Raw genomic sequence first — 12,922 nt, forward strand, 5'->3', positions numbered from 1 at the left:
TCGGCCCTCAAAGAGGATCGAATAGAACAATAGTAGCAACGGAATTATTTGGAGACAGCGGCATTATGCAAACAAAACAAGTGGGTAACAAAAGCAATGAATAGAGCCGTTTCTCTCGGCTCCACTGTAACAAAAAAAAAGGCTTCTTTTGTTGCTCAGCTCTTGATGATCGTCCTTCACAACAGGGGAGATGCTGTTATCGTCGGGCATACATGAATGTACCGATGAACTGACAGAATCTGCGTGATTGTTTTATCAAGCACGCACTGTATTAAAACGGCAAAAAGTCGAGGATCTAAAGCTTGAAAGTATGTTTCATCAGCACTTTTATGTCTAACTATAAATACCAGAGTCCAGAGAGACTAATGAAGAGCCAGGGGACCGTGTGAAGGGCGGAAACATGAACTGGAGCCAAACATCACTCTGGGAACAGTCAAAGCTTAGCTGAAAGGTATTATAAACCAAAGAGTCTCTGACAAATGATGGAGACGCGACATCACATTAATGATTGTGATTAAGAGACTAACGGGATCGAGATTTAAATGGAAGCCACAAAAACAAGAACGAGTCAGACAGAATGAATCATTCAGCAAACTCACACCAGGAAAATGTTAATTCAATAAAATTATTAAATCAGAACATCCTGTCCTGATCAGATCAGATTCGGGTCTAATGTGCAATGGCACATCCTCTACAAAGGCGAAAATTCTGCTTCCAACCCATGAGATACAGTCTGACAGTGTGCCTCCTCTTGTCCAGCCAAGCAAAATAAATACAGCCACATCTGAAGAGACCATGGCCTTCACTCGCTCCTGACAACTTGGACGGCGAGATCAAAGGAACTGTAAAAAGACCTCAAAACATGAGACTCCAACACTGCACTTTGGCTCAATCAATTTGCTGCATTTTCAAATCACCCTGGAGACAGAAATTTAATAAAATTGCCTTTTGACCAAAGGATATACATTGACTTTCTTTGAAAACCAAACACAGTGCATCCTTTACATGGTTGTTATGCACCTTTTTTTGTGGTGCTCACGTTAAAATAATCTATGAAGAAAATGCAACATACCTGCAGAGGTCTGCTTGAACTTCTCGCTCTTCTTCTTCCTCCATTTCCAGGGCTTGAGGAGCCGACCGAGAGTAGCAAACTTGCTCCTACGATGGATGGGGGGAGTGTGGGTGCCGGAGACCAGGGACTCGGAACGCATGGCGGCCAGCCTCTCTACCTCCTCAGCTGTAACGGAACCAAAAAAAAAAAAAAGAAGAAGAAATGGAAAAACAAGAAGTTTTACCAAACTTGGACCGCCCAGTGACAAAGCTGACCCCTATGACCTTGAAAATGAGGTCACGGTCACCAAATTCGAACTTGACCTGTGTCTTATTATGGTACACCTGTGTACCAAATATGGTGAGGCTACATCAATATTTTATGGAGTTATCGCACGGAAACCAAAGTGTTACAGACAACCCCGCAAGCAAGCAAGCAAGACCATGCAGGTGAAAACAATACCTTCCGGCAAACGCAGTTTTGCCGGGCAGTAATAAAAACAGGATCTGGTGATTTTCTGGTAAGCTTTCGTGCAGGAGAGCTAGTGGTGGGAGCAGCAAACATTTTTGCTTACAATGATCAGAGCAGCGAGAATCTGTGCCATGTGGCCTCCTGAATTCTGTAGTAGCTGGACGAGGCTGAACAAGAGGACAAACAAACCTGCATATCACATTGCATTACGCAGGATACGCTCTGAGTCTAAACAGTTTGAGGCTGCATCGTACGGAGCAGTTGGCATGACTTGCTAGAACACACTAAACAGACTGATAAACACCTCATTAAGAAGGAATCTTTCTGCTCTTCATGAAATATTCACAAGGCCCAGCCCTTAAGACTTTTAAGTACTCTTTGATATCAAAAGCAAAGAATGTTGAGCATTTTGTTCAAACACAAACCATTACACCAAGAAATGGATGCAAAGGGCTACAATTGGCCCCGCTTAGATAAAACTAAACGCCAAGGTGCACCTTTACCGATGCGATCAGAAAACCAAAGGGAGATAATTAAACGGCATTCAAACTGAATATACAGATTGCGAATATCTTTTTAAAAGCTATGAGCAATGCTGGCAGCAACCAGACCATCATGGGCTCTTCTGGTCTCCTCACTTAAAATCTTAATGAACACAGTCTTGAAGAAACATCAGTGGAGTCTCTCAGAGGCATAATAAAGTAACATTCACTGACCAGAATAGACATACTGCTCAAATGCAACACTCTTGCAAGAGCAGAAAATGAGCAAAAATAATGGAATTTGCCTCACTGTTCCAATACGTTTGGAGGGGAATGCAGCTTCAGAAAGAAAGACCAAACTTATAAAACCATAAAGATCAATCAATCCAGTTCTATGCCATTCAGCATAGGCGATCATTTCCCTCCATCTAATCTGATCTTTTGCTTTCTGAATTGTGACTGGTGCCCGTTCCATGTGTAGCCATGATGTCAGTTTGTCTAATATTTTCATTCTCTGCCGGCCTCATCCTCTCTTCCCATTCATTTTTCCAGTTGTGACATTATATTCCAGGATCGCTTTCCTTACGATGTGTCCAAAAAAAAAAAAAAGGCTGCATGCCGTTTCCTAATTTTGTTCAATAGTGTGAAATTTGTTTTTAGTAATTTCAAAACATCTTCATTGCTTATTCTGTCGGCATCTCAACCACATCTCTGCGGCAGTGATTTTGTTTGACATTTTATAATTTATGTTCCACTATTCAAATCCGTACATCAGAACTGGTAGGATGTAAAAGTTGAGAGTCCTCATATGGATGCTAATCGCTATTTTCTTATTTGTCAGTATATTTTTCATTTTCATCAATGCTGTTCTTGCCATTGCTATTCTGTATCCGATAACTGTTTCACAACCCCATCTGATGTCATCCATGAACTGAGATACTTGAAATGATGAACCAACTTCAGTAGTTCTTGGTCTAATGTTACAGGCTGGTATGCTATTTTTCTTTGAAATTACCATTACTTCTGCTTTCTTTTTGTTTAAAGACAGACCTAGTTGTTGGCTCTCTGTATTAGTTATGCACACTATTGCTATTAGCACCATGTCATCTGCATAACGTATGATATTTATGTAGTAACCTCTGATGGATACTCCTGGTAAGCTTTGGATTTTCCTCATGATATTTTCAGTGTACAAAGAGAACAGGTCGGATGACGGCACACATCCCTGTCTGAGTCCTCATTTTATTGGTTATATACACAAACAGATAGATTCCTCAGTGCATTTTATATTTTATTGTAAGGTGATGGCTTCAGATGAGTGGCCAATCATCTCTGCTTTAGCTTTGTCAAAATACTTTACCGTAGCTTGATAAATGTGCAGGCTTTTGCAATCCATCTGCACATGCAACTTTGCAAAAATAACAGTCTTGCGTTCCAAACTGTGAGGATATATGGTCATAGAAAACCTAAAAACAAGCTACAGAAATCACACAAAGATCTTTATGTATATATGATTTACCACAGCATATCAAAAACAGGCATGAGCTTTCAAGTAGCGAGCATAAAAGCAGGGAATAGAAGAAGAAGAACAGCACCCACAACATAATAGTGTTTTGAGTCTAGAGTCTGGATGTATGATATGACCTCTGGCACATCGTGTCATGTCGGTTGCCAGTGTCAACACATTGCATCAGGTGGTCACCCACAACATACTGCCAGGGAAAGCACAAGGCGCTCGTCTTGAAATAATTACATCACATTCACATCCGCGATGTTTGCCAACAGAGACGTATCATTTTACAGGCCGGCCACCTCCTCGGGGCAGTGGGACAGCATGGTAAATAATGTGACAGTAATGCAGTGCAGAAATCTGTCCCACGGACCCATTACTCCAGTGCTCTGGTGCCTCAGAGCCAATCATCTTAGCAATCTTGCCACCTTGCCACCCTATAAATAACTCCGCAGTCGATGCTAATTGAATCCAGTACAGATTCAGATTACTTCATTAGAGGTGCACGGGCTCAATAAAGGCAAATAGACGACCAGCTCTGACAGTTTGCTGCACTGATTAAAAGATTAAAAGAATGATGGTGTTGACTCACTTTTTAATAACTTTAATAGAGCTTAGAAATTGTATGAAAACATCAAACACTCCTTTGTAGGCGGCTACAAAGCCTTTACACGTTACTAAAATATGTATTGCGTTGAGAAAAAGAAGCCTGCTTTTGAAAATAATCCTGTCAAAGCGATTTAGGCGCCTTCTGTGAAGATGAGACCTCTTTCTTTACCCAAAGGCCTGCCTGCCTGTCTGTCTGTCTCTTTGCATTTGTGATCCACAAACACTGCATTTAATAGCGCCCAATCTATTTCTTTTTCTGCTACTGAACCAGTTTCAGGCTGGTAACACAGAACCAGAAAGCCTATATTTAAACTGTGTGATGATGCAGTTCATTACAATCTTGGCAGAGGAGAGGGGAAGTCAGTCTGAAGAGTATAAAGGGGGAAAAAAAAGGAACAAATGTGGAAATTCTCTTGCAGGTATCCAACTCATTAAAATGTTGTGGTGTTTTCAGGGGGAGCCGATCATCTCCCTGACGCCAAAACAAACACCAGGATTCTCACCACATTGCACACATTCCCCACCACTGTAATGCCAGCAGCTTCAAGTGGCTGGTTTTAATTAAAAACACTTGTTTGCATACCAAGATGGCTGAGTGATGATGTAATGACACTGAACTGGAAATGGCTTTGTGCAAAAAAAAAAAAAAAAAGAAAAGAAAAAAGAAAGAAAAAGCAAAGAAAAAACAGCCGGCACAGCTTCATCTGTGAGCTAAGTAGGTCAATAAAAACACATCCAGATGAAGAAGGAATTCATCAGCACATTTAGGATGGATGCAAACCAACAGTGAAGCCACAGCCCAGCCCTGGGAGAAGTTCTGATCCAGTCACAGGCAGTTTCCACAACAGCAACAGTGAATCACTCCATGTTCTGGCGGTGTCATTTTAACACTAAAACATTCACATCGACCCACTAAAAATGCAAACACAGACCATCACTCGTGGAGAGTGGACAGATACGCGCTTATTGTCAAAGGAAGTCGCATTTAATAAGGATCCTGAATGCTGCAAAGACACTATGGGCGAAACCACAGCAGCTTTAGGCTTTTCACTCACCGTCCAGCGTGTCGTTCCCGCGGCTGCAATTGCTGCAAATGTGCTTTATCTCTTTGCCGATGTGACAGTGGATCGTGAAAGGCATGTTGTTGTTGTGGTGCGGATGCTGGCCGTGGCCCTTCTTGTTGCTCAGAGACATGATTTTGACCAGGCTGAACGCCTTCTTCTTGGGTTTCTCCACGGCCACGGGCGTGTTTTCTCGGCACCCCGTGGTCAGCCAAGCCCCGTGCATGATGGTGGGCGCCGGATCCACGCTCGGGTAATTGGCCGTCCTGAACATTTTGGACGCTGAGGGGAGGTGAGGGAAAAAAAAAAAACGGAGGCTTCCGAGCGGCGCTGTGGTTACTACGGTGTGGCTTTTAAATTACGAGGGCCATCAACTGAAGTCCTACCCGACCCAGCTTCTATCGAGGGTCGATTTTCTTTTATTCTGTATTCCCACACCTTTACCTGAGATCCCGATGTTTATAGCCCACCACGTTGCGCAATGCAAAAGTCGCTGCTTCTGCTGCTGCCGAGAGAGAGGAAAAAATCCCTGCTGCCAGATCCAAGTGAGCTAATAATAAAATCGAGGGTGAGTAGTGAATGGCAGTGAATAGCTCTCCCTCCCAGAGCCGTAGACTGCAGTCGGTTGTGGCTAATCCACGATTAGTGAAGCTGAGCAGTGTGCGCCTCTGATTGGCTGCACGGTGCGCTCTTCTAATAGGCCAATGCGCACCGAGGAAAAGTTGCTCCACCGTCTATGCCAGGGGTGTCAAGCTCATTAGGGGCTCGGGCATGAAATGCCAGAGGCCCTATTGCTCTCCCGTGGGGCTTCTTATTATTATTATTATTATTATTCTTCTTCTTCCGCCTAAAACTTTGGCTCGCTACTCCTCCCAGGGCTTTGAGAAATCACACACAAATTATATATCAGCGTATGTGGTTTTATGGGGAATCGATGGCTATCTATTTTCTAAGACATTCATTCATATTTGACAGAGTTATGAGCAAAAAACTGCATTAATTTTACACATACACATGAATGGGATTACTGAATCACTCAGAGTGAAGACTCACCTGTTTTCACAACGCCACTGCTTCGCCATACTTTCACCTAGAAACGTCATTTAACCATCAAAACGTAGTGATTTCTCTTGTCTACGCAGGGATGTATTTTATGTCATGCTGACATTTACAGGTTTTGCTCAGTGAGTCCTCAAAAAAGTGAAAATTCTCAAAATCTGCTCTCTCTAGAGTGTGTCACGTGACTTGGGAGAGTGGAGCAGAGATGCAAAATCCGCCTAAAACTTTCACGATTGAATCGCTCTCACGACCAAACCATAAATGTTAGGGAAATGAAATTCGGTCAGATTGTAGACAATTTTCCTGGGATTCAAATGAATCCAAGTTTGAAGACGTAGCTCTTTCTGAAGTGAAATGACAGGCAGCAGTTTACAGCAAAGTCGCACCGTTCTCTCCATAGGCGCCCATGCAAACTGAATCATCTGGCTCATGGAGGGAGAGTGTTTTTCAAATCGCCGCCGCTCGGTCATTTCTCACAATATCTGGAAAATAATTACATTTCTGGTTAGCCACAGGCTTTTTCTCGCTCACGGTCATCTCACTTTTCAGCTGGGATTAACGGTTATTCCGTAATTACCGCCATAACGCCACATCGCGCCGTGCTGAGAACCAGGAAGTAAAACTAACACTTCAAATGGGGCAAGATACGCTTGCCAGTATCAGTCACTGATAGGTGAATGGAGTGGACGCTCGGCTTTGGTGTGAGCGCCCGGGGTTCAAATCCCGGTTGCGATTTTTTTTCCTGCAGATCTTCCATTTTTTCTCTAAGTCATGTTTTATGACGTGCTTCGTCAGAATTTCACCTACACACTTCATTTTAGTTTTAAAAACACCCAAATCTCGTCTTTTCAGGAATGTATATATATATTGTGATGCTGGGATTTATGCTTTTCCATAAATAATTTCACCTACACACTTCATTTAGTCTTAAAAAAAAAAAGCTCTTCTTTTCAGCCATGGATATATTGTGATGGTGAGATTTATGGTTTCTCATACAGAAGCATCCAAAAAAACCCTGTCTTCAGCAACAAACAAACAAAAAAAACCCTTTCAGGAGATGTGATAGAGTGCCACAGAGGCGTCACTAGGTTTAAAGGAGAGGGGGGCTTAGCACCCAGGTGATGCATAGGATGTGAACACACATTTCATTTCACAGCTAACAAAAACCTCTCTGGGTGGGATTTATGGTTTCTCATACAGAAGCCTCCAAAAAACCCCTGTCTTCAGCAACAAACAAACAAAAAAAACCCTCTCACGCCATGTGGTAGCGTGTAACAGAGGCGTCACTCGGTTTAAAGGAGAGGGGGGCTTAGCCCCCAGGTGATGCATAGGATGTGAACACAGATTTAAGATGGCCCGACGGGTGGACGGCCCGACGGGTGGACGGCCCGAGCCCCTCCCACGATTTCCGTATGTGGGAATTGTCTAGTTTTAGTTCAGGGGCCACATGCAGTCCAATTTGACCTCAAGTGTGCCAAACCAGTAAAATCACAGCGTAATAATCTATAAATAACGACAACACCACAGTTTCACCTTTGTTTTAGTGCAAAATAGTACATTTTGTCTTTTTACAAGACATGAATGAACAACCTGAAATTTATCAGGAAAAGTAACTGTTATTTTAACAGTATTATGCCTCAGTTTATCATTTACACATGTGCATTACAACTTACAGATCACAAGGTATCTGCAAAGGCAAAGGAAAAATATAAAGTGGCAGTTATATGTATTACTCAGCCAAGGAACGGCAGAGTTATGTTACGATCGTGTACATTTATACGTCTGTCTGTCTGTTAGCAACATTACTCAAAAATGGACTAACAGATTTGGACAAAATTTTCAGAGAAGAGCAGAAATGACACAAGGACCACCTGATTGTATTTTGGCAGTGATGCAGCTTATAATCTGGATCAACAGATTTGCTAAAGATTTCTGTTTCATCGATAGTGGTATGGCATACTGTAACTATGACAACAGGTGAACACTACATCAGCTGCCTGCTGACAATGACATGATTGCAATCCTACTACAAATCGACCATTGGACTTATCCGTCGGAAATGATGCAAGGAACAGTTGATTAAATTGTGAGGGTGTTTCCAAGTCCCATCAATTCCCGCCGCTCGCTGCATATTTAGGTCATGCAATTTGGTATCCGTACATAATGTACACATGCTTAACACACGCCTGTGCTCAGCACAAGGTCATTTTGTTTGTGGTTACCGTACATCTACACTCAACAAAAATATGAACACAACACTTTCGTTTTTGCTCCCATTTTTTTATGAGATGAACTCAAAGATCTAAACTTTTTCCACATACACAATATCACCATTTCTCTCAAATATTGTTCACAAATCTGTCTAAATCTGTGACAGTGAGCACTTCTCCTTTGCTGAGATAATCCATCCCACCTCACAGGTGTGCCATATCAAGATGCTGATTAGACACCATGATTAGTGCACAGGTGTGTCTTAGACTGCCCACAATAAAAGACCACTCTGAAAAGTGCAGCTTTGTTTTATTGGGGGTGTCCACTCCTCTTCAATGGCTGTGCGAAGTTGCTGGGTATTGGTGGGAACTGATACACACTGTCGTATACGCCAATCCAGAGCATCCCAAACATGCTCAATGGGTGACATGTCCGGTGAGTATGCTGGCCATGCAAGAACTGGGACGTTTTCAGCTTCCAAGAATTATGTACAGATCCTTGCAACATGGGGCCGTGCATTATCCTGCTGCAACATGAGGTGATGTTCTTGGATGTATGGCACAACAATGGGCCTGAGGATCTCGACACGGTATCTCAGTGCATTCAAAATGCCATCAATAAAACGCACCTGTGTTCTTCGTCCATAACAGATGCCTGCTCATACCATAACCCCACCGCCACCATAGACCACTCCATCCACAACATTAACATCAGAAAACTGCTCACCCACATGATGCCACACACGCTGTCTGCCATCTGCCCTGAACAGCGTAAACCGGGATTCATTCGTGAAGAGAACACCTCCCCAACGTGCCAGACGCCATCCAATGTGAGCATTTTCCCACTCAAGTCGGTTAGGATGACGAACTGGAGTCAGGTCGAGACTCCGATGAGGACGACGAGCATGCAGATGAGCTCCCCTGAGACGGTTTCTGACAGTTAGTGCACAAATTCTTTGGTTATGCAAACCGATAGTTTCAGCAGCAGTCTGAGTGGCTGGTCTCAGACCATCTTGGAGGTGAACATGCTGGATGTGGAGGTCCTGGGGTGGAGGTCCTGGGCTGGTGTGGTTACACGTGGTCTGCAGTTGTGAGGCTGGTTGGATGTACTGCCAAATTCTCTGAAACGCCTTTGGAGACGGCTTATGGTAGAGAAATGAACATTCAATACACGAGCAACAGCTCTGGTTGACATTCTTTTTTTAAAGTATTAGTATTAATTAGATAGGTGCAGTGTGGAGAGATTGACAGGAAATGAGGGAGAAGAATGGGGGGAAGACATGCAGCAAGGGGCCGCGCAAGCGGGAATCGAACCCAGGCCGCTGCGTCGGGGACCAGCCCCTATAGGCTACATGGTTTGCCCGCTTAACCTGTTGAGCTATACAGGCACCCCTCTGGTTGACGTTCCTGCTGTCAGCATGCCAATTGCACGCTCCCTCAAATCTTGCCACATCTGTGGCATTGTACTGTGTGATAAAACTGCACCTTTCAGAGTGGCCTTTTATTGTGGGCAGTCTAAGACACACCTGTGCACTAATCATGGTGTCTAATCAGCATCTTGATATGGCACACCTGTGAGGTGGGATGGATTATCTCAGCAAAGGAGAAGTGCTCACTATCACAGATTTAGACAGATTTGTGAACAATATTTGAGAGAAATGGTGATATTGTGTATGTGGAAAAAGTTTTAGATCTTTGAGTTCATCTCATAAAAAATGGAAGCAAAAACAAAAGTGTTGCATTTATGTTTGTTGAGTGTATATTAATAGGGCACATTCTATGGTGCTGTGATCTCTGCCACAATTTTTTTTCAAGATTTCAGTCGTCGCAAATGATACGACTGAGCAGCCTTGGTGGAGTACTGTACTCTTTGAGTGTCTTTCTTGTTGACAAATTGCAGTTGATGTCTTCTCTGTAATTTTTTACGCTTTGCAAAGTCATCCTGCGGACTGGATTGGACCCTCTGGTTGGCTGGTTTTGGCCTGCAAGCTGTACGTTTGACACCTATCTACACAATCCCAATAAAAACATGTTTTCAACAAGTAACATTAAATGACAGACAATTTCTGTATGCAAAAACAACATAGCAACAATAACTAAGCAATAGGGCTTCTGTCACAACAACATTTCAGCATAGTCTCTACAAAACTGCATTATGATAACCCTTGTTCAACATTATTATTATTATTATTATTAAGAGAAGATTTTGCTAATGTTTCCCTCTGAATGTTGATAGATTTATTTGTAAACTGAGTCTGAGTTAAAAAAAAAATCAATTTAGTAAGAGGAGTAGAAGGAATGGAGTGAGAAGAATTCAGAAACTGTTGTGAACCAAGTAAATGCAGAAAGTAAAGGGGGGATTAGTGTAGTCTCCACTTCCAAACAAGCATGACAGTACTGCTGATGCTGTTACTGATTTGGTTAAACTAAATTCCTTCCGAAGGTCATTCCACAACCATGACAGCGCAGAGAGAAGAGGATGAAACAAAAAAGGAGCAAACCTCAAAGCATGCGCAGATAACCAGGCGCCGGAGATAATTTCTGCTTAAGAACTAGAACAGGGTCAGTGATAGCCCCATTAGGCTCTTAAGACACTTAATTAAACGAGATAGTGTAAAAAGCCATGCTGAAGCTGTTCAGAGTGACTGTATGACACAATGGCAGGTTAGAACAAACACATGTAAATCAGCTGATTCAACCTTTGTACATGAATAACATATTGAAGACCACTTAGAGTGTGTCCTTCACGTGTCCTTGCACTCATTAATTACAAAGGCAGAAGAAGAGACAATGACATTTTTCAAAAGTCAGGTTTAAAACATCAGAAGGGCAACAAAGAGAAATGCAAAAAAATTACAACATCTATTTAATTTGGCCGGAATACCAGACAAGCTCAGAGAATTCAAATCAAAGAAAACACAACAAAGGCACCATAACTGGTAATCAAGCACAATACTTTGAATAAGAGAGCTCAGCCTAAAGAAATATAAAGATATTAAATATTCTTTCCTTTGCATCAAAACCCCAGATAGCCACTCGGTTGCTCCCCAGAGTTGCACGCATATTCTGGTGTAATTGATAATATTAATAGGCAGTTAATGAGCCACTAATCATGGAAAAGATAAGGGACCCCACGGCATTTCCAAACACGTTTCCTACAGAGCAGAGAATGGTTGTGGACTGAGGGGGTGGGGATCTTTGATGTTCCTTCAATGAGCTGCAGCTTATTCCAGTGACATCAAAGTTCTCTCTGAAATGAGGGACGGAGGCACGCAGATTTATTTCCACCACGGTGCAATGCAGCAGTTGCCCTCAGTTGCCTCTCTCTGGTGCAAAGTTTCACTTTCTTGCACTGAGATGCCTTATACTTAAGGGAACTGGTAAGAAGAAGCTATTTTTATGCACAAAAACAGTTTGCAACAGAGAGTCAGAGGCTAACAGATGAAGGATTAAAGTATTTGTCATACACGAGGAAGACAGTACTGCAGCAACATGTGTGCTTGTGAGAGAAACGTGGAGCGTGAGGCTGTAACAGGCTTGAAACTCCAGAGAAACCTGAGCTGCTGTCTTGCTGCACCACTACATCTATTAATGAGGATCTTTCTGTCTCTGTTTACATTCACATAATTCTGCACCAAAAAGTATCTTATGATACACCTAAATCAGAACTTGGCTGTCAATAAGGTTCAACTTTTGTGCAGCTCTGATTTGTGTGCTTCAGTTCCTTAGTAAGTGATTTTGGGAGGAATCAGATCCTCAGAGACAGCTCATATGTCGTCTGTGAGACAGACTGATCGAATGTGGCAATGCAGTTACGTAACCACTTTGTCAGGCTGTGCTGGTCAGTGCACATCACTCAGCTTTAATCAGCTGACCGCAGCTGATGTTGTCTGGAAAGGAGAAACCTTCCTCTTTGTAGCCACATTTAAACCGTACAGGTGAGATTATAGATTTTTTTAAAATAGCTTCTTTATTCTGCTGTTCACCATAGGCCATGCATCTCGGTTTTAAATTGGATTTATACACACGTGGACAAAATTGTTGGTACCCCTCAGTTAAAGAAGGAAAAACCCACAATTCTCACTGAAATCACTTGAAACTCACAAAAGTAACAATAAATAAAAATTTATTGAAAATTAAATAATCAAAATCAGCCATCACTTTTGAATTGTTGATTAACATAATTATTTAAAAAAACAAACTAATGAAATAGGGCTGGACAAAAATGATGGTACCCATAACTTAATATTTTGTTGCACAACCTTTTGAGGCAATCACTGCAATTAAACGATTTCTGTATTTGTCAATGAGCGTTCTGCAGCTGTCAACAGGTATTTTGGCCCACTCCTCATGAGCAAACAGCTCCAGTTGTCTCAGGTTTGATGGGTGTCTTCTCCAAATGGCATGTTTCAGCTCCTTCCACATATGTTCAATGGGATTCAGATCTGGGCTCATAGAAGGCCACTTTA

The 12,922-nt window shown here is 42.4% G+C and overlaps 1 protein-coding gene across 4 annotated transcripts in view; it reads right to left on the bottom strand.

Moving 5' to 3' along the window:
* The window catches only part of LOC110964245 (phosphatase and actin regulator 1-like), a 59,244-nt gene that overhangs the window by 25,122 nt on the left and 21,200 nt on the right, over positions 1-12,922 (bottom strand). For 2 of the 4 annotated variants that reach the window (XM_051952909.1, XM_022212926.2), the window contains exon 2: positions 1,073-1,237. In XM_051952909.1, the coding sequence (XP_051808869.1) occupies positions 1,073-1,237 (165 nt within the window). Of the gene's footprint in view, positions 1-1,072; positions 1,238-5,178; positions 5,826-12,922 lie in introns of those variants that run through there. The other 2 variants (XM_051952908.1, XM_022212925.2) reach the window with 2 other exon arrangements.

Source organism: Acanthochromis polyacanthus, chromosome 9 (genome assembly GCF_021347895.1).
Source record: "Acanthochromis polyacanthus isolate Apoly-LR-REF ecotype Palm Island chromosome 9, KAUST_Apoly_ChrSc, whole genome shotgun sequence".
Lineage (NCBI taxonomy): Eukaryota > Metazoa > Chordata > Actinopteri > Pomacentridae > Acanthochromis > Acanthochromis polyacanthus.